The 21,879-nt window shown below is 31.9% G+C and overlaps 2 protein-coding genes and 1 pseudogene across 3 annotated transcripts in view; 2 read left to right on the top strand and 1 right to left on the bottom strand.

The window, feature by feature from the left end:
• Positions 1 to 289: 289 nt before the first annotated feature.
• nau (myogenic-determination protein nautilus) overlaps positions 290 to 21,879 on the bottom strand; it is a 43,658-nt gene continuing 22,068 nt past the window's right edge. For both annotated transcript variants that reach the window (XM_089079124.1, XM_089079126.1), the window contains one exon: positions 290 to 1,669. In XM_089079124.1, coding sequence (XP_088935250.1) covers positions 1,539 to 1,669 — 131 coding nt within the window. In that variant the 3' untranslated portion in view covers positions 290 to 1,538. The remainder of the gene's footprint in view (positions 1,670 to 21,879) is intronic.
• LOC105425889 (glucose dehydrogenase [FAD, quinone]-like) lies at positions 12,867 to 16,469 on the top strand. The gene is made up of 2 exons (XM_011636877.2): positions 12,867 to 15,050; positions 15,172 to 16,469. Exons 1-2 carry the CDS (start codon positions 13,272 to 13,274, stop codon positions 15,316 to 15,318), a joined length of 1,926 nt encoding a protein of 641 aa, XP_011635179.2. The 5' UTR covers positions 12,867 to 13,271; the 3' UTR covers positions 15,319 to 16,469.
• LOC148936096 (glucose dehydrogenase [FAD, quinone]-like) lies at positions 17,510 to 19,025 on the top strand (annotated as a pseudogene).

Raw genomic sequence — 21,879 nt, 5'->3', positions numbered from 1 at the left:
AAAGAGATCGTTTAGATGCTGAAGAACACGTGTTAAACGTTTACATACGCTGATACGTCATTAATCATATATGACGGCCATGTAACGACTAAGGCGTAGCGTTAAAATATGTGGTTCTTAATAGCGCGGTGATCGTTAGCCGACTGATTAATTATCTACTGTCTGATAAATGATTCTCTCTGGTTGCTATTTGACGAAAGCTAGTTAAAGAGAATACGAAGGGGCTCTCTAAAAATCCAATGCAAACGTGAACTTGCGCCAAAGATGAATGGAATGAAAATCAATCGTGTACCTTTTCATTGAGTTTCTCTTTATTGCTCTATAATTCCACATATTTACACCATCGCGGTATCGATAAAGCTCGCTTACATACTACATGATCGATACGCTCGCTTGTAGGCACATGAAAAATTCGGCGATTTGTTCCAAAAAAAATTGTTGAGCATATCGAGAGATAAATGTCTCGCATGAAACTCTTATATAAGCTAAAAGAACTCATCACATCAGGAACTGGAGTCATTATTTTGAATATGAAGTACGAAACAAAGCAAATGCAAAAAGATATTCACTTAATTAGAAAAAAATCTCTATGTTAAAAATATAAAAAAAAAAACGAAAATAAAAAGAAAATATTTGCTGTTTTTGACAAGAAAAATACGGGAGATTTCGTTTATCTATTATTTAAAGAAAAGAAAAAAAAATACAAAGACACGAAGAATATTTTTAACACTCTCATCGTTTTTGCATTTTTCGTTTGTTATAAATCGATATCATTAAAAAAGCAAATAAGTTGGAAATAAATCTTTCAGAAAATCATATTAATGTTATATTAAAAATATTAATAAAATTATTTACTTTATAAATATTTAAAATAATTGTCAAAAAGTTGTCAACAAATAATAATCTCAAGTAATAATAAATTTTTTTTATTCTGCTATAATTTTCTGCTCAACCATTCTGTATCAACTATAACATCTCAAGTTATGTTAGCGCACGAAGGTTAAGATTCTCTTTTAAAATATTTGACTCCACGGTGCTTTCGATATTTCCTATAAAATTTATCGATGACAATCGGAAACCTATGTTTGTGCGCTTTCATCGAACATCCTGGATTTATTAAAACGCTCGCAATGTTTGTAATTCCCGTTTTTCCGATAAAAAAAAAAAGTGCGAGTTCACTTGGCATGTCGTTTACATGGTGTTTCAAAAATCACGTACTTCTTCACTAAAGGATTTCTTTAAATTTAGAAATATACTCGTTATTTATTTATTTTTTATATGTTTAGTAATTACGATAAATCCAATAATGATACGATATTATCTATTTTCCACAATGCTTAATCGCAAATTTCTAAAAGCACACCTTTAACGAATTTTGGATCACCCCGCGTAATATGGTAGAATTATTCTGAGAGAGGCAGTCAGGTTTTTGGCTGTGTGCGCGCATTCACTTGAAATATCAAATGGCACACATTGCCGCAGTAACGGCTAAGGAAAGAGACCGATCCGCAAGGATTAAGTCTCGTTATTGTACAAATTCAGTGATGTGACGAATAATGACTCTCGGACGACGGCTGCAACGGCCCATTGATGCTTTGCACGATCATACTGAGACAGTCCAAGCTGCTTCCGTTATTTTGCGAAGATAATGCCTCGGCTTGCTCGAAACCTGGAACAGATAGACGGATACGAGCAATGTTAGAATCACATTCTCCAAAAAAAAATCATTCGCACTTCGCGTCCGTTATTTCGCGCCGTTTACAACATCGCTTTTATTTAATCTCGCTTTGCCAGATGCAAAAGACTGGAGATCCTACCTCCGAATGGATTCTTTTTGACAAGTCGAAATTCCAGCGCTAGAGAGCTTAAACTTCATTTTCACGCCGCGTTTAGCACAAAAAGATCATCGCAATTCCAAAGCAACGAGCGGAGTCTTGCAAACACGAGAGCAACGTTGCACAGTACTAGTGTGCAAAGTACAAACTACGTTTAAGCGAACTTTAGGTGCTCTTTGACCATCCTCCGCCTTCCGTCGCAGTGTATATCTAGATACGGATGAATTGCGAGCGCTTCCCGAACGGGAGCCCGGGGTCGGCTTCTTCTTTCCACTTTTCGTTGTTCTTCGCCGCGGAGAAAGCATTTGCATAAGTTATGTACTGCGAACGTAAGGGGCTTTGAAGCCGTTATTCTTGGCACTGGCGCGCACCTCCGCTTTTTGGTCTTAAATTCAACTCATATTTTTCAGTCACTCTTGATGAAAAGGTACACGTATCCACACATTAATTTTAATTATTTATTATGCAATTTCGGTAATTTCGGCGCATTTATCGAAAATCAGCACTCGGAAAAATTCTTGCAAAGATAATACCTCTTTTTCTAACTAAAATATTATTGCAAAGCGTACAATTATTTTTTATTTTCAATTATACGAAACAATTAGTTATAGAGATATTCGTGGATAAATTACTTTAAATTAATTTACTTTAATTATTTATCTATTTTTATATCAATTTTACATTTTCCGATCTTTGTCAATTATCTTTAGGCAAAAATGATAAACGATAAAATTAAATATAACACATACACACAAATGTGAAAGCTAAAAGATATTAATTACTTATAGATATTAATTAATTACTTACATAGAAATAAGAATATAACGAGAAAATTATTTTAAATGCAATATTTATATATTTAGATATATAAATTATTGGAAACCCTAATTATAATGATTATAAAGCAAATACGAGCTCTCGCGGCAGATCATCGAATGCGCTGATGACTAATTAGTCATCCACAACCACCAGCATTTTAGACATGTTGCTGGCACGAAAGTAAGGATAAAGATATATCTGCTAAGAGCGTAACCGAGAAAACGGACGGCATGAAACTAATAATATTAGTTGGAACGACGAGAGTACGCCGACACGCACCGATGAATACGAAACGAAAACAGGTAGCTTCAACCTTCTCTTTCTCTCTTCACTTCCCATTCGTTTTCTCTAAAAGGGATGATAGTGATTAATTCTTAAATTGCTGCTTGTTTGCCAAGTCGATGTTTACTTAAGAACATCGAAGGGACAATAGTCTTTTAATGACAAGCAATTGAGAATCAGCAATTTTTCGCGAAAATCAATAAAGAGCCTCTCATTTAATTCCAAGCGGATATCATTTTAATAAAATTTTAATTGGAAACTTAGTTACTAACACGTTTAGTTGAGGAAATAAAAGAGTTATGAGAAAAAAAAATGGAGTCCAATCAAAACTTTCGTGGAAGAAAAATCGATCCCGCATTAAAAAACGATCACGTAAATAAAGTTTGTAAAAGTTACTTGTTAAAGTTCTACGTACAAAATTACATAGAAATAATATATATACGACGTTATCGACGCCTAATTTCTCATAAATGTTGCAAAAATTCCGACTCTCGGCGCCTCCAATCTCCATAGAATTAAAAACAATATAGATATGAGGAGATTATAAATATTCATGGATCTAAGATGCTAAGATAATGAGAAAATGCAAAGAGGATTCTGTATAGCTCCGTTTAAAGAGAAGAGAGAGTATCTGATGGATATGGAAATGGCGTACATCGTAAAGTAAAAGTGATAACAGTGATAATTACAGAGGACTGATAGTTTAACGAGATTGCACGAAGGGACTTGTAAACTAGGGAAATGTAAACTTTGTACGTGTAAACTGTGTTTAATTCAGACAAATCTCCCCTTAGTGTTCTATTTTGCCGCTTCTGTGTCTTTTCGCCTAATCGGAAACTATAGAGTCTCTCTGCTATAAATGAGGAATTACATTAATATGTTAAAATTTGAATATTAGTGCTGAATATAATGAACTTATTATAATTATAACAGAATTATTATTATGATTATAATAGAAAATTAATTTTATCAAGATATTTTATCAAGATATTTTAGACTAGATCTTTAGATCCGCTTTGTTTGATCGTGTATCCTTTGAACGTTTGAAGAAAAATTACATATTTTTTCCGCCACATTATGCGCACATATATATTGCCCCGAAACAAGAGGCTTTCCGAAAATCAGAAATACCAAAATACCATACCAAACGTTAATGATTGAAACGATTGTTTGGCAAGGCACAAACGTGAGATTGAGGTATACCCGAATATTTATTTATAAATCACTATGAGATGTATGATACCCGCTGTCATACTTCTGCAGATGATATATCGCTTAGATTGCTTGCCAAATTCATTTGGTACACCGCGCAATCACGACACCGAATAGATCTCGATGGTGGCGTAAATTATTTACAGACAACTCTGACAACTCTGTCAACCGCAATGTAATTTTCGACGTGTACGCGAACAGACAGAAAACTGATATATGATTCCTTTACCAACTTTCTGTCGGAATATAATAAAAAACGGAATGTGTCGCAATAAATTAAATTAAATAAATGTACGAAAGATAACAAAGCTAATTTCTCGGAAGCAGGATTTCTCAAATGTTAAATATCTATATGAAATAGATTCAAATAATTATATTACCAACTATGTACCATATATCTAGCAAATTTACAACACAGTAATTCTATAATAATTCGATAATCAAATATTTTTGATGTCGCTTAAATATGTCGCTCTTTTAAATATTTCTCCACAAGGAATATATATTGCAAAAAATATCACTTCATGAATAAATGTAATTTTCAAATATTGAAAAAAAATTCATTTTTCATTTCATTTTGCTTACATTCTAACTATATTTTTCTTATGTTAAACATTTGAAGTTAATTATAACATTTAGTGCAGGTAAAAAATAAAAATATGATGTTTAAGTCAATTTGTACATAAATTTATTTTAAATAATTTAAATTGAATGCAGTTCTTTTTCATAACACTAATTGTAAATCAAGAAAAAACGTAAGCATATCTTTCTGCGAATTATTAATACAAAATGAGATGTGTCAAATGCATAAATTGATATAATAATCAAGTTCAAAATAACACTCTTATGACCGATTCCATCAACGTAGATTTACTTTAATCTCGGTTTAACTTGCTCTTTATCTTTTTCTAATTCTTAGAACTAATTCTAATTCTTTGAACCGAGATTAAAGTTAATCTACGTTGGAATCGAGCAGTAAAATTTTAATAGATAAGCAAAATTTGATCGAAAAATAACAGATATTCCAATATTTTACAATTATGAATACAGAACGCTCTACATCGTGAGACACTCTAATCAACTCAGTAAATCAGTAGATTAAATCGTAATATCCAATAACATTTGGCATTTGGCAGAATGACAGAAATAACTGGTCAACTTATGAACGAAGAAACATGAGAGATAGATGTTAGAACGGAAGCATATCTATAAACATATATAAATAGATGTATAGAAAACAACGTATTCTCTTTTATTGAAAGAACACATCAAAATAACGCTAATATAATATATAATAAAATATTGAATATCTTTTAGTTTAACTTGTTGCGATACAACGTTATCTATATTAGAAAATAGCATTAATCTAAAATAGAAATAAAGATTTCAGATAAAGATGTTTTTTTTTATCAAAATTAAGGATAAAAAGGTTATAAGATTTTTTTTTATTGACATTACTAGCACAAACAGGGAGCTTGCCTAAATGCTTTTAATTTAATACTTTCAACTTTAAAAAGCCCGGTCTTTTATAAATAATCAAAAAGATTAAATTTTGATGCGATATTCTTGCATGGATTTAAAATATTTCAGTAAATAGAATCATAGGTTCAAATGTGATAAACGATCTTTTCCTTGAGACCAAACATGAAGCTACAAGGCATCCTAATCTTATACTAATTAGTTCGCCAGTTTGACCGACTCGTGCCTGTGTACATCATTAAAATGGGTTGCACTTCGCCCACGTAGAATAATTTCGGGTGCGAAGGCTTAATGTTCTCGATGGATTTTCTCTTGGGGGGGGAGGAAAAAAAAAAAGAAAAAACTCTGACGGAGTAATGCCGCGACGGGCGCACTTAGAGCCTCTTGTCCCCGGGAAGTTCAGAGTCACCGATGCGTTTCTCACTAATGAGGAAGAATCAAAGGTACGTTGTGCCGTTGGAGGAGGTCCGCGTGCATGGATTCAGCAAATAGTCTAGGACACGTCTTTGAAGATGGAAATGCAATTAAGTCGTCTCAATTTACTTGCTGCCCTAAGCATCCGGTGTTCTAAATGGATCACGACTCCTTCGGGAACATTTTCTTCTTGCGCAAGATCAGTTCGTGGGATCACGTGCAATTATCGAAAACATCAATATCTCGAATTCACAGAATAAGATTTCCGAATCAAAATCAATTTTTGAACGCGTTACACGCTATGTTTATTTTTTTTTTCAAATCATTGACGATATTGTAGTTCGGTAATTATTTCATCCGTAACTTCAACATTATAGTCCTGGATATACGATTGGTTTACGAGAATAATGAAACTATTTCATATTCATTAATTCACAGTTGTGTATTACATATGTGACTTCATATCGCTTATAACTGTGAATTTATTTATGCAAACAATAGAGTTTCATGAATGTTATTGTAATTGCGATTTCTCTCTTTTGATTAGTATAAACTAATCAAAATTATGTTGGCAAAATTATATATGCATTGAGAAACGACATCTGCTTTGCTTATTCATGAGTCAAAATAGAGGTGATAACAAGTTCTTGCCGCATGAAATTAATTTAATATTAAACACAACATATAATTTAGAAGTTAAATTATTCATATCAGAATTCAAACAAATAGATCAATTATTGCACTGTTAATTGGTTAAGTTTTAAAATCAATAAACTCAACAAATAATTTGTAATTTGATAAGGTTTCCTCCAATTTTTGATAATTTACCGTATCCAACAAATTATGTTTTATAATAATCGTTCAAAAATATTTAAATAACAACATTCCGATTGTAAAAGGTCGTTTAAATAATGCTACAAAAAAATTTTAATTAGACTATAAATTAAATATTAGGCTATTAGGCTATAAATTTTGATGTGTGAGATTAAACACTCCGTAAAGGTCCGTTACATGAGCGATGTTGCGAGCGATATTCGAATTCCTATATCGACTAGCGACTAGGGAAATTAACTTAGGGGTTTCCGGATACATTAGCGGATTCTTGGTGCAGCGGAGTATGTACCTTGGCTGCAGTTTCGTCCGTGCTTAAATTCGCGTTCCGCCGGGCTGAGGACTCCGGCGACGATGCGTCATACTAATGTACCGTGACAATATATGGCACTCCGGTGCCGGTGGCTTGAATTTTCTTATCCACCCGACGAAGGTCCGTATATATTTTTTGAGATAACTTCTCGCACATGCATACACACCGCCGACAATTTCGCGCCGAGCCTCAGAAAGGAATGTTAAGTAATTTGAACATAGTGCCACAACTACCGCTACGATTTAAATATTGAGCTCTATAGTAAACTGAAGTGAGCCCCCCCTATACCAAAGAAACCCCCCTATATCAAGTATTCCTGTACCAAACGAATATAGAAAACCGCGGTCCAGCGGAGAAAAGGACATACTAAAGTTGGAATCTTTATCTCTTTTCTACAGTGTACTTATTGATTAATCTCACGGTAATAGAATAACAAGGAATTGACCAATCCGGAAATCTCTTGAAACAAAGAGAGCGATTCCAACTCGCACGTTGTCTTTTTTTAATGCAAGCAAGACATCCCCATTCCTTGAAGGGACTCACTCCAGTATACTATATAGAGCTCAAGCTGGATTTAAATATATTATTTTCTCAATTGTTTAATTAATTCGTTAAATATCGAGGCGAAGCAAGTTGCGGTACTTTCAAAGGAAAGTTTCGATGCCGCGGGTATGCGTATTATTTATTACAATTATTGTTTATTAATAAGCAACAATCACTAATTACCCTCGAAGAACGATTTGCTTTACGAAGACGCGCGTTCAACATGCGTCACTTTGAGTGTTACAACGGGTCGTTTGATCGTCAAGCGCGGAGTAAACTTCTGTCCTACACCCCATACCGTGCGTCCAAATCAAATGACACGTACGCAAGGGAGAAACACCCATTAGAGAGCCGAGCGCCGTCTTCTCCTCTGCGGCTCGTATTGCAGTTTTACGAGCACAACCGCGCATATGACCCTACCATAATTGCGACGATCAAAAGAGCAATAATTCGCCGAAGATAAACAAACTTATACATTGTACACACATTGAGAGCGACCATTAGCCCAGACACGAGTCCTGCGTGATTGCGCCGAGTTAGATTCTAGATATGAAGTAACGTGCGATGTGTTTTGTGTTATAACGTATGCATTTTTATGCATCTCGCAAGCGACAATCTTATCTTGCGTCCGTATCGTTCAGTAATTCAAGTTATAATTCTAGACATTTTTTTTTCAAAAAAAAAAAAAAAAGATAAATAAAAAAATTGTACATATATTTTGCATAAGTGGAAATGTGTATTATTATTTTTTATTTAATTGGCAACGTACATGAATGCCACAGAAGCGAATAATGTTACTTAAAGAAAATGTTAAAAGAGATATCGAGGGCCGGAAGCCTGAAACCTCATGTGCCGTGCAACAAGATCAAACTGTGCCGCCTACATTCTCAAATATATCCCATCTCCTCCCGGCGTCTCATTTCGCATCCGTCGCATCTCGTATATACACGAATCTCGCGAAGTTTTTCGGATTCGCGAGGGAAGACGACGGCTGTTTTCGAATAACGTCCATTAAATGGGACGTAACGGCGGCGCATCAATTAAAATAATCAGGCACCGCGCTAGCGGGACACGCTTCAGTCGAGTCGCTTGGCAGCATTACTCTTTCCCTCTTCCCCTTTCTCTCTTTATCACTCTCTCTCTCTCTCTCTCTCTCTCTCTCTCTCTCTCTCTCTCCCTCTCTCTCCCTCTCTCCTCCCTTTCCTCTACCGGTATAGATAGAATTCCCGCGCGAATTTCTGTGAGACACGTTCTAGCGCAATTATGAATTATGGGCCCGTTCCGCGTGTAACGAGAGAGAGAGAGAGAGAGAGAGAGAGTTTCACCGCCGCGCGCTTTTCTACCGCTTTATGATCCAACCAATTTTCCGATGCCTCTCAGCATCCGAAAAGCAGGGGAGGGAAGGAGGAAGGAGGAATCGCGTGCGAGCGCCCACGCGATTTATCGGCGTCAGCCGCGAAGTTACGACGGACGGCAGAGGGATATCCTTCCAGGTGCGAGCGGCTTCCGGATAACGCCCGGACATCCGTCCGCGCGCGCACGCGCGCAAGGAACGCATTTGTCTTGATCAGCGCGGACTAACGGGCCGCTGTTTACGTAATCGAGCTCGTTCGCGCTTTACGCTTGCTCGACCGGCACGTCGACGCGTAACGGCTGCGTAATCGCTTCTTCCCGACACATACATACCCGCCACCGGTCTTCTCTAATTGACGACTTTGTCTCATGGGACGTTGGATTTAATAAAGCCGGTGGAAATAGCCCGGAGACAGCCGAAGTCTCTTTCCCATGCGGCGCTCTGTCGTTTACGGGGTAGAACGGGGGAGCGCGAAATATTGCTTGGACCCTTAGAATCGCTTGATTACCTTTGAGTTATTTGCGATAGAGCTTTATCAGCTCGAGACGTGATATTATTTGCAATTTTAATAGAAATTTAAATTTAAAATTTCCTCCTCTCATCTATAAATTGTTTTTAATTGTTTAAAATTTTCCTCTCTAAAAGCATTCTTCTCGAGTTCTGTTAGTAATGAAAAAAATAATAATAATTAAAGTTAATATGCAAAAGTACAAACGTATTTATAATAGCAAAAATAGATTCCTCACGAAAAGAAAAATTTTTTCTTATGTAATAACGTTATATATATATCTTCTATCTTTATATGTATCTTTTGTATAAATAGCGAATGTGATCATCAAAATAATTACGTGAATAAATGCAAAACAAACTATGCGATAAAATAACGCAAGATATATATTCTCTATATTTCTCATATAATAATTCATTAATGCTAATTAATTCTATTTTAGTCAACTATGTTGCGACGAAGCGGCACCGGCTTTAGCATTGTTATCGAACTCGTTTTTCTCTTGAAAATGAACGGTACAACGCTGGAATCTCGTCTTGCGATTTATCAAACGGACATATGAACGATCACCGGTATGTCTTTCACGTTGTCCTCTTGCAAAAGCTTTTAGTAACCAATACTAATTAAGCCGCCGACAATTCTGTATGTTTGTGCGATGATAAACATTGAAAAGATTTCAATTATACGTATATTCTTCTATGATTAAGAAAATTTTCTAAAATATTAAATTAAATATTATATTAAATATTATATTAAATATTATATTATATTATTTTCTATTAATATAATTATTTTCTATTAATATAAAATATTATATTAAATATTATATTATATTATTTTCTATTAATATTAAAAAAAAATTTTTTTAGCACACTTTCAATATTCGAAAATATGTTCCTAAAATATTTTAATTATAATTATAAAATAAAATTATAATCACTTGATTAAAGAAACAAGATATTAGAAAGGCATTAAAATAAAAATATTTTTTATGAAAAAGATATGAAATATAAAAGATATTTGAAAATGTTTAAATATATTTATCAAAGCAAAACGATTCGGAGAAAAATTTATATTCTTGAATCATTATCTAAATTGTTTTTTCTATTTAAGATAATTACAATAAATTGATATTAAAAAATTGATTTACACAAATTATATCGCTATAAAAGTCTTAATTACTACTGGTATTTATAATTAATGATTTATAAAATTCAGATAGACATAAAAAAATTGTTTACAACATATTATATAAACATATTATATAAAATAAAAATTTTTCTCACATCACTTTTAAGAGATTTTAATTAAGTCTTTAAAAAGTTATTTTAGAGAATTCTTCCTCTTAACAATGTTCACTGCAATGTGATTATGAAACTTCTGTACTCGAAACATCCGAAGGAAGATCGGGAGTTCTTCACATATTCGCGCTTCATCCTGGCTGCTCTCGTACTCTGTGATGATTACTCTTATCGTGCAACTAGGCGAGCATTAAACGTTACATTCGATCCGTTACATTCAGGTTTGACTGGAAACTACAAGCTATATTATCGCTGCGCGGTAGAGATGCATATACTCTGATTCGTATATTCCTCCCTTATACATCCGTCCGATGCATCTGTTATATATATATATACATCGCGACCGAGCCTAATGCCATGTCATCGGTGCGTAACGCTACCATGCAAATGAAGTTTGTTTTGGAACCGATCCACGATATATGCCCGCGCGTATATTTCATCGCGTTCTTGGCAAGGTACACGCTTTCGTCAAAAATCTGGAAAGCCATGCGCTCTGAGATCGATAAGTGCCAAGTCATGAACCGCGAGCAATAAAATAGATAAGCTAATATATTAATGAATATGTTAATACACAATATGTTAATAGACAAATATACAAAGTTGTTGTTGATATTGCATTGTAGTTACTTATGGTTCGTAGATGGTTCATATCATTAAATTTTTCCGTTAAACGAGATAACTTCCCGATGCATTCAAAGACTTCCCGATGCATTCAAAGTTCGGAATAGTATCTTACTTATCGTCTTATGTATTATGAAAACGGTTAAAAAATCGTACAGAATACATATATGTTGTAATTATACAAACATACATACATTGATACATACATTGAAATACAGAATATAAATAGGAATATGTAAATAGAATATGTAAATAGATATGTCAGATTGCTATCTTAAAAACCAAAAACCAAATTATAAATTCTAAAGAAGACGTTGTAGTATAAAATCCAATATTACAGAATGTTGTGAATTTTATTTATAAAATTTGGTTGTAAGTTTGGTTCTTGCTATAAACTTCATTTGTTAACATTTAAATTGAATTGTTGAAAATTTTTAAATGTTAGAATTTTAGAATTGCTATCACCTTAATCTTTTCTTGTAAAAACTTTGGACTTTAATTAATCTTCGTTATAAAATCTTCGTTTATTAAAATACGTCATTGCTATTATTACAAGAAGTTACCATTACAAAATGTATATTTTAACATTTCGATAAATCTTAAAGATTATTAACGATGTGAGTATTTTTATTATCCTAGACAAGTTTGATATTTATTAATTTACACTATGTATATGTTATTAATTGTTACACTATGTTATTAATTTTATATAAATTGTTATGAATAGTATTAAATTAAATGCTATTAATTTATATATAATATATGTTAGATTATCTTAAAATTTTATCCTATTTTTTTTTAATAGATATTACTTTATTGTGCTTTTATATTCTTGGCAGAAAAAATATATGAGACTTATAAATAAAATAAATTCCATTCTTTCTCATATAATTTAAAAAATATATAAACATAAATTAAAATATATAAATTATTAAAATATATAAATATTAAAATAAATAACTATTAAAATATATAAATATAAATTAAAAAGATCAAAATTAGTTAAATAATCAAATCATATAGGTTTAACTCATGTTAATTTATTTATAAATATAATATATAATTAAGAAACCAGATTTATTTTCTTTATATATCGTATTCATAATAATTTTAATAATATTCAATATTGTAATAATAATGTTCAATGTTATAGTAAATACAATTTGAATTATTCGACAGAATGAAACATAATGAATATTAATTAGAGATCAAAGTTGAGAGTTCAAAGATGTCAGTTTTTATGGATATTACATCATAGCATTACATATTCAACTCCTATGTATTCAGATTCTTCACTCTTATGTGATTCATATCTCATTGACGTCACGAGCGTTATTTAATGGTCGAACAAGAAAATATTCGTGATAGGACGTTACATGTGTCTCGACCGTGCTTCGAGCTGGAGATTGCTTTGAAAATGGGATATAAACATACTTAACATGACATTTACTTTAACATGATATTCATTTCAAACTTAACAGTTGAACTGAACAGTCACAGCTTGTGAGACAATTCGTCAAAATTTGTTAAAAAGGATTTTTTCGAATTGAGGCTTTGATAATGTGATTTTTATTTGTGGTGTAGTCTGTGTGTAAATTGTATAAATTGTAATGTGTTTATAGTGATATTTACATAAATATAAAACATAATAGATATATGTATATATCAAGTATTTAAATATATTTCTTTATTATTGTGGGAAATAATCAAAGAACGATTCTGTCATTAAGAAATAGTTGTCTCAATTTTTTCAAAAAATATGTTGCGAAAAATATCAATTTTTTTTGTTTTCATCGCCGTCATGATAGGCCTGTTACAATTGTACCTACCAAACAAGTACTCCCATCTTTATGGCAACGATACAAGAGGAACAAGATTGATGAACCTGCTAATGCTTGGTACCGGAACCATAAATTTTTTGAGAGAGAATAGTCAATATTTAGCTCAGCAAGTACCAGACGTAACGCCACAATCCGGAGACACATACGACTTTATAGTGATCGGCGCTGGTACGGCAGGTGCGACTATAGCTGCGAGATTAAGCGAAATTGCTCAAGTCAAAGTACTGCTAATTGAGGCTGGAACCTACGATAATCTTTTCATGGGCATTCCGCTGACCACTGGTCTCCTGCAGCTGACCAACATCAATTGGAACTACCAAACCAAGCCATCCGACAAATACTGTCAGGGCATGAAAGACAACAGCTGCGCATGGGCAACAGGAAGAGTGATTGGCGGTAGCAGTGTACTAAACTTCATGATTGCTAGCAGAGGAGCAGCTGAAGATTACGATCGCTGGGCTAGAATGGGAAATGAGGGCTGGGCCTATAAGGACGTACTCAAGTATTTTAAAAAACTGGAAACAATAGATGTGCCAAAATTGAAGGATAGTATCTATCGCGGTACCGAGGGACCAGTACATATTAGCCAAGCAGAATTTCATACACCATTGGCAGAGGCTTTTATGAAAGCTGTCAAAGAGCTGGGATATTCTCTGGTAGATTATAATGGAAAAAGTATGATGGGATTCTCATATATACAGAACACAATCATGAATGGCATGCGTATTAACAGCAACAAGGCGTATTTACATCCCGCGCGCGATCGCAAGAATCTTCACGTGACTCTTACAAGTACAGTGAAAAAATTGTTAATCGATCCTAACACGAATCGAGCAATCGGTGTAGAGTTCGTTAAGGGCGATCAAACTATACGCGCATTCGCAAGCAAAGAAGTGATTATGTGTGCGGGTACCATCGGAACATCCCAATTGTTGATGTTATCCGGCATCGGACCAGCAAAACAACTTAACAAACTCGGCATACAGGTCATCCGAGATGCGCCAGTTGGCGAGAATCTCATGGATCATATTACTTATTATGGTCTGACATGGATGATAAATGCATCGATAAGTATAGAATTATTGAATCAGATAAATCCTTTTAATCCATATCTAACGGATTTTTTAATAAAACGATCAGGACCGTTAACGGTTCCAAACGCGTGCGAGGTTATCGGCTTCATCAACACTGAAGACCCTGAGAAACGTGATAGTCCACCGGACGTCGAATTATTATTTGCTAGTGCTTCATTTAAAGGAGAATATATTTTCTCCAGAATATTACAACTAAACAAGTCATTACGTCAAAAATGGGATGAACAGATCGGTAGTCATGGTTGGTCTTTAGGAATAATACTGTTGAAACCAAAAAGTCGTGGTCGAATAACTCTCCTCGCTAATGACATTAATGTTAAACCAGAGATCGTACCGAATTACTTAGACCATCCAGATGACGTAAAAACAATGATCGCCGGGATTAGAGCTGCATTAAATATTAGTCAGACAAAATCGATGCGAGCGTTAGATTCCCAATTGTTTAACATTACTTATACCGAATGCAATAACTACAAGTATGATTCTAATGATTATTGGACATGCGCGCTAAAGCTGCTAGCTTCTACACTCTTTCACTTCTCTGGCACTTGCAAAATGGGACCTAAAGGAGACCCAACTGCTGTCGTCGATCCTAGATTAAAGGTATTTGCTCGAAAAACGCACTACATATTTATGTAGAATACAATAAAACGTGCAAATCTATATTAGAATTTATTATATTTTGAATTTATTATATTTTGAGTTCATATACGATGTTTTACAGGTGTTTGGTGTTCAAGGTTTACGAGTGGCAGATGCATCCATTATGCCCGAAATTATATCAGGACACATAAGCTTACCTATTTATATGATTGCCGAGAAAGCAGCAGATTTAATCAAGGAAGACTGGGGTTACTTGGAGAAGTCTTGATAGTTACAAACTTTTCTAAAATAATTATATTATCTTGCTATTTTTTTTTTTTTAGAAAAAGTGAGAGAAAAAGAAAGAAGGCACTTTGCAATTGCGGCAACAACATACATATATAAATCTGACATATTATTTAACGTATCTTGGAAAAAAAATCATAAAACAGTAGTTTGAATACTAGACAATTTGTATTTCATAAATTACAAAAATATATTCAAGAATAAGAAAAAATATTGATTTTGATATGCCACAAATCGTTAATTTAAACTCTTATAAAGAGCCTTCTTTTTGAAAGATGACATATAGCAATGTACGCATGCACGTATTGTGTATGTGTGTGCATGTAATTTATTAAAAAGTATTTTTTAGAAATGATAAATTAGATTTATTAAAACATCTCACTTTAAAAAATCTCACTTTTATGAACTTAATTAAACTTTAGTATTGTTCATTCAATTGATTTTCTTGCTAATTATATTTACTTCACATTAAGAACATTATTATTATTATATGTATATTTTTAGTTATTATATGTATGTTTTTATGTTTTCAACTTCGTGTGTGTGTGTGTGTGTGTGTGTGTGTGCGCGCGCGCGCGCGCGTATATAGTTAATTAAAAAGTGTGTAGATAAAAATAGTGATTATTTAGATACATGTTTTTATATGTATATCTTAAGAAAAAAATTCTATTCAAGATCAATAAATATGTACAGTAAAAAATTATAAAAAAACATATCTATATAATCACTATTAATTTATATTTTTATAGTTTAACTGATTTTTACATATGTGACATTAATTTTTACATTTCAATTACTTTTATCTTATCATATTTTATAGCAAAACACATTCACTTTGCATGTAAATGAAATTAAAATTTTTTATTTGTACTTATATATTTTAATGATTATTTATATTAAAAATCATCTTCAAAACTTGTTTTTTTATATACTATTTTAGGCAAGTAACGTAAAATGTGAAATAATTAAATATTGATGCAAGATGCAACAAGTAAGTAAATAAACTGATACATATTATTTCATCATTAAATAAAATAATGGAAAAATTTTTATAATGAATATAATTATCTATTTTATTACAAATCTTTAACATTATACAAAATGTAAAAATAAATTATTTTATAAAATAAATAATTTCTTAGTTCTTTTCTCCTACATATATTACTCATTATACTAGGAATTATATTTTAATTATATTTTAATATCAGGAGTTTTTTTAAATGAAATAATTTACATTTATTAACAAAATGATTCCTAATGTATTCATAATATACATATTTATTGCAATTATTTCAATATAAAACTATTTATTAAACAAGTAAACAAGTAAACAAAAAACTGAAAATTAAAATGGAAAAATGGAAAAATTAATATATTTCAAAATGGAAAAATTAATATACGGCATTTATGCATGTAACTTTTAGCGACATTACATTATATTATATTATTATATTATTGTATATTATATTACTTTCTTCGAGCAATAGTTTCCAAAATCAGTTTTTAAAAAGTTACAGTAATTCTAAAAAATAATAATAATTTTGGCTTACTATAGAAAAATTTTTTAATAATTTTAATTATTTGGAATTGTTACTAAATATAAATGTTATTTATGATTTAAATAATGTCATGATCTCTTTTAAGAAAAGCATTTAAGGTTAATGTTTAAAGCGTCTAAAATCGATTAGAAAAATTATTCATATTATTATGTTAAAATTGTATTGTCGGATGCCCCATTCTCAAACATGAGCTCTTACAAAGAGTTTTTCTTTATCATGCATATTCGTTAGACGGATATTATTAAATATGAGATTGCTCAAAAACCGTATATTTTTTATTTGTATTTCTACTTGCATTATGCGAAGATAAGATTGTTTATTAGCATATGGAGGAGTTTATATGGATTAAATCTTATAAAATATTACTGTATAATCGCATATGGTATATAAGATTATATAATCGTTATATAAGATATAGATTTTAAGATTTTATAGATTTTTCTATTTTATAAAATAGATATGTATATTGGACATTCTGGCATACTTTCTACTATTGTATTTCATTTTAGACAGTTTAAAAGTCAATTATTATCCAAACGCTGGACGAAATTCCAAGTTTCCTATGCCTTCTGAATCTTTGTGCCATGATCTGCGTGTAGCATGTTTTTCGAGTAATTCAACTATAGCAATCTTTGTAGCAACGCTATCAACAAATCGCGGATACTGAAATTGCAAAAGCTAGGTATTGGAATCATAAACTTTTTAAAGCAGAATCAATGTCATTTAGACCGGGAAGTACCAGACACAACACCGCAGTTCGGAGAAACATTTGATTTTATAATGATTGGCGCTGGTACGATCGGCGCGACTATAGCTGCTAAGATTCAACGAGGTTCCTCAAGTCAAGGTACTGTTGATGGAAGCTGATTTCCATAAAAGCTTCTTCATAGATAATCCGCGAATCGCGCCCGTTCCTGCAGTTGAACATTAATTGGAACTCGAACCAAGCGACAATTATCATCCAACAAGTACTATCGTTGGCTGAATAACAGTTGCCTTTATCCAAAGGGAAAAGTAGTCAATGGTATCAGTGTACTTAATTTTATGATTGTTAGTAGAGGCGACGCTGAGAATCGCTGGATTGAGATGGAAAACGAAAGCATACAGGGATGTTCTTAAGTATTAAATATTAAGTATTAAGTATTATTTTAAGAAATTTTATATATATATAGAATTAATAGACATTCCGGAGTTACGGCCGCATATTGCCTATACCATAATATCAAGTACATATTGTTTATCTGTCATTTCGTACACTTTTGGCAAAGGCCTTTCTCGAAATTTCTGGAAGTCAAGCAGCTAGGATATCTGCTAGTAGATTATAATGGAAAGAACATGATAGGATTCTCGTCCAAAGCACAATCACGAATTTATTCGCAGGACGTGTCTACATTTCGCACGCGATCATACTAACCTTCGTTTAACTCTGAAAAGCACAATGATGAAAATATTGATCAATCCTATAACAAATCGAGTAATCAGTGTAGAATTAGTCGAGAATGATCATATATATATGTTCGCAAATAAATAATAAAAAAATCTGTGTGCAGATGCTATTGGATCATTATAATTGTTGATGCTGTCCGATATCGGATCAGCGGAACAACTTAAACTGCGTCAGTTGACGAGAACCTCATGTAATCTTCTATGGATTGTCAATAAATGGATTTACAATAAACACATTAATAAGTTTACATAATTTCGAAGAATTAAATCTTATAAATTCATAACGAATTTTTTGATAAGATGATCAGAACTATTAAAACGATTCTGGCCGTTGTTCTTGAATTTATCAATCCAGAAAAATTTCTGGATTGATAAATCAGGATCGATAATTCTGGATTGAAACGGTTTATTGGACTGCAAAATATTTTTCGTTGACAGTAGAAATAAAGATTATCTAATTTCGTTATTAATAAGTCGTCAGACATGGAATAAATACAGTTGACAGATACGATTATTCGTTGTGCCAGCATTGTTGAAACCAAAAAGTCGAGGTCGTTTAACATTATTGGCTAACAACATTAATGTTAAACCAAAGATTGTGCCAAATTATTTTGATCATTCAAACGACGTCAGAACGATGATCGCTGGGATTAGAACTGCGATAAGTATTGGCGGACAAGTATAATGCAGGCATTCGAATCACAATTGTTGAACACTTCTTAGCCTCAATGTGAGAAATACAAGTAGAAATACAATCCGATGCTTATTGGGAATACTTGTCGAGATTGTTAAACAGTATACTTTTTTATTCTTGTGGTACCTGTAAAATAGGACCAAGAAAAGACCTGACTGCTGTTGTTAATCCTAAATTAAAGATGTTTTAAAAAATGAAATATTTATGTAGAGTATAATAAATTCGATACGTAAATTTATATCCTAATTTACATCCTACGATACGTAAATTTACATCCTAATTTATTATCGTTTTATATTTATTATAAATGCAGATAATTGGAATTCAAGAATTATGAATGGTAAATGCGTAAATCATGAAATTATATCGGCGCATCCGAATATATCGGTTTTTATGATCGCTGAGAAAACAGCACGTATAGTCAAGAAAGAATAGGATTACTTACTAAAGAATAGGATTATTTAAAAAAGTTACGATAGCGAGAAACTTTCATAAAGTAATTATTTATTTTTTTTTTTGTTAAACATTGCTGCAATACTGAATGTAGGAAAAATAACAGTTAATAATTTTATACAAAAACTACAAGCCTGACTTTAGCTAATTTCAAGAATCAATATTATACAGAAAAAAAAATCACTATTTAATTGCATAAAGTTAAAAAATATCAATGAATAATTTTTATAAGACCAATTAAACATGTGAATTAGAAAAATATTATAAATATTAATTCTAAAACGACAGCATAATTATTAAATAAACTTATGATTGCATGGTAGAAAGAAAGAAAAAAATCGTGAAATATGCAACAGTAAGATATCAATAAAAAAACTGATACATACAATTTATTCCATGATTATATAATGTATATATTTATAAAATTCATGATCATAAATTTGAAATAAGTTATAAATCTTATTGTTTACTTTATATAATATTTCATACTGTTTGCACGTAATAAAGAAATGCTTTTATTGAGTAATAAAAATTAATATCAATTGTCAATTTAACTATATAATTGTGATTTTATATATATATATATATATATATATATATATATATATTGATATTTATATATTCAAATGCAAGTATGTATATAGTAGTCAGAAAGGTGTAATTTTTTATTATTTTGCATTGCTTTTTCAACATTCAAATAACAATCATCATCTGAAAAAGCAAAATAACAAGTTTCCTTATCCTATAGACAAGTAATTTATATTATTCATTACTTTTTTATTCCATTATTTCATATTTTTGAAATTATATTTATATTATTTATTACTCTTTTATTTTATATTTTTGGAATGGTTCACATTACGTAATAAGATAAAATAATGATGAGATAGGCAACCGGATATACACTCGATAACTTTCTCCTACATGTATTGATATGGATATTGATATGATAAAGATGGCAATAAATCTGCAAGGATTGTATATAAATAACACAATAATTTATTCTTTTAATATAGATTTTACTTCGCGAATGTGTCAGCGAATGTGTCAGCATTTTGCAGACGTATATAACTTGATCGAAGAAGAATCTTGCCGAAAGTTATTACGAAGCAGATGTCTACGCAATGTCTACGTGATACGAGTTGGCGTGTCCAAGGCTTTCACACGGCTGAAGTAACCATATCATGACAACTTGTCGACAACGATATAACTCTTGTACTGCACAGATGGGCAATGAAAAATTAAACGATAAAATCATGAGAAATCACCTTATGCGATCGTAAATTCAATTTTGAGCTCAAAAAGGAAATGATTTTACTTGTACGATTTTATATATAACTATAAAAATATATAATCTTATAATTTTTTTATTAATGCCACGTGGGAAATTGAGAAATATAAAAATTTGATGTGATTGTGTCTCTATTGATTATAGACTTTACGTTAAAACAATCAAGATATTTCGGAGAATGCAAGACCAATAAGATTGATTGGGTGTATTATTTTACACGTAGACCTCGAAGGTTCTAAAAGAATAAAATTAAATCAACTGATTGCGATCGTTCGCGATAACTTTTATCGAAAGCTTTCGACGCTGTTCAACGCGTGCGTATCGTGCGACTCGTGCGCTTATACCATACACACGCGCGGAATACGCACGCATACACGCATGCCATAGTGCTCATCTATTTTCAGAATGTAGGCCAATTAATCCCGTCGCATTTTCGGCACGGGGGAAAAACGAAAACATTACAAGTGTCTCACGGAAATAGCCGCGGGGATAAATGTCCAAGTACCGGTCGCTCTCCACTCTTCGTTCTTTCTCTCGCTCTTCCTTGCTCTCTCGTTCATTCGTTACTAGAGAGGGTAAATGTCGCATAAGCACAATGTACTATAATTTAATATAGTACATATGTAAGAGTCCGTTGATTCTTCGATACACCCTCTCTGATAATGTCGTCGCATAATGTATAGAAAATCCCATCATTATTTACATAATGTAGTTTAATTATACATTCTTGAATATATTTAGATTTTAATTTTTCTTTAACAAACATTTTATTATTTATTAATGCATATATCTTTAATGCAATTTTTTATTTTATATTATTTTATTTTATTTTTTATATATTATTATTAGTAATAATAATATTATAACATACATTATAGAAAATTTGTAAAATTAATTTTATATATAATAAAAATTATTAGTTAACTCATAATAATAAATGTTCTGTTCCATTTTGTATTAAGCACAAGCAGGAGGGCACCAAAATGCTCTTGATCTTGACGATGGCTCTAACGTTACACAGGCAATATTCAGCGTTTACGAGCAGATTAACGACATGCATAACGACGAAAATGTCTTTTGGACAGAAGTGTTGAGAAACAC

Source organism: Pogonomyrmex barbatus, unplaced genomic scaffold (assembly GCF_055798465.1).
Source record: "Pogonomyrmex barbatus isolate J1 unplaced genomic scaffold, ASM5579846v1 scaffold3, whole genome shotgun sequence".
In the NCBI taxonomy this organism is placed as follows: Eukaryota; Metazoa; Arthropoda; class Insecta; order Hymenoptera; family Formicidae; genus Pogonomyrmex; species Pogonomyrmex barbatus.
Note: the sequence above shows the minus strand (reverse complement) of the source record. Positions and strands in the feature narration are given on the sequence as shown.

Excerpts from the sequence above, each read along its gene's own strand:
- LOC105425889 (XM_011636877.2), top strand. The coding sequence starts at position 13,272 with ATGTTGCGAAAAATATCAATTTTTTTTGTTTTCATCGCCGTCATGATA. Across the intron at positions 15,051-15,171 it reads TCGTCGATCCTAGATTAAAG|GTGTTTGGTGTTCAAGGTTT; the intron begins GTATTTGCTCGA and ends GATGTTTTACAG.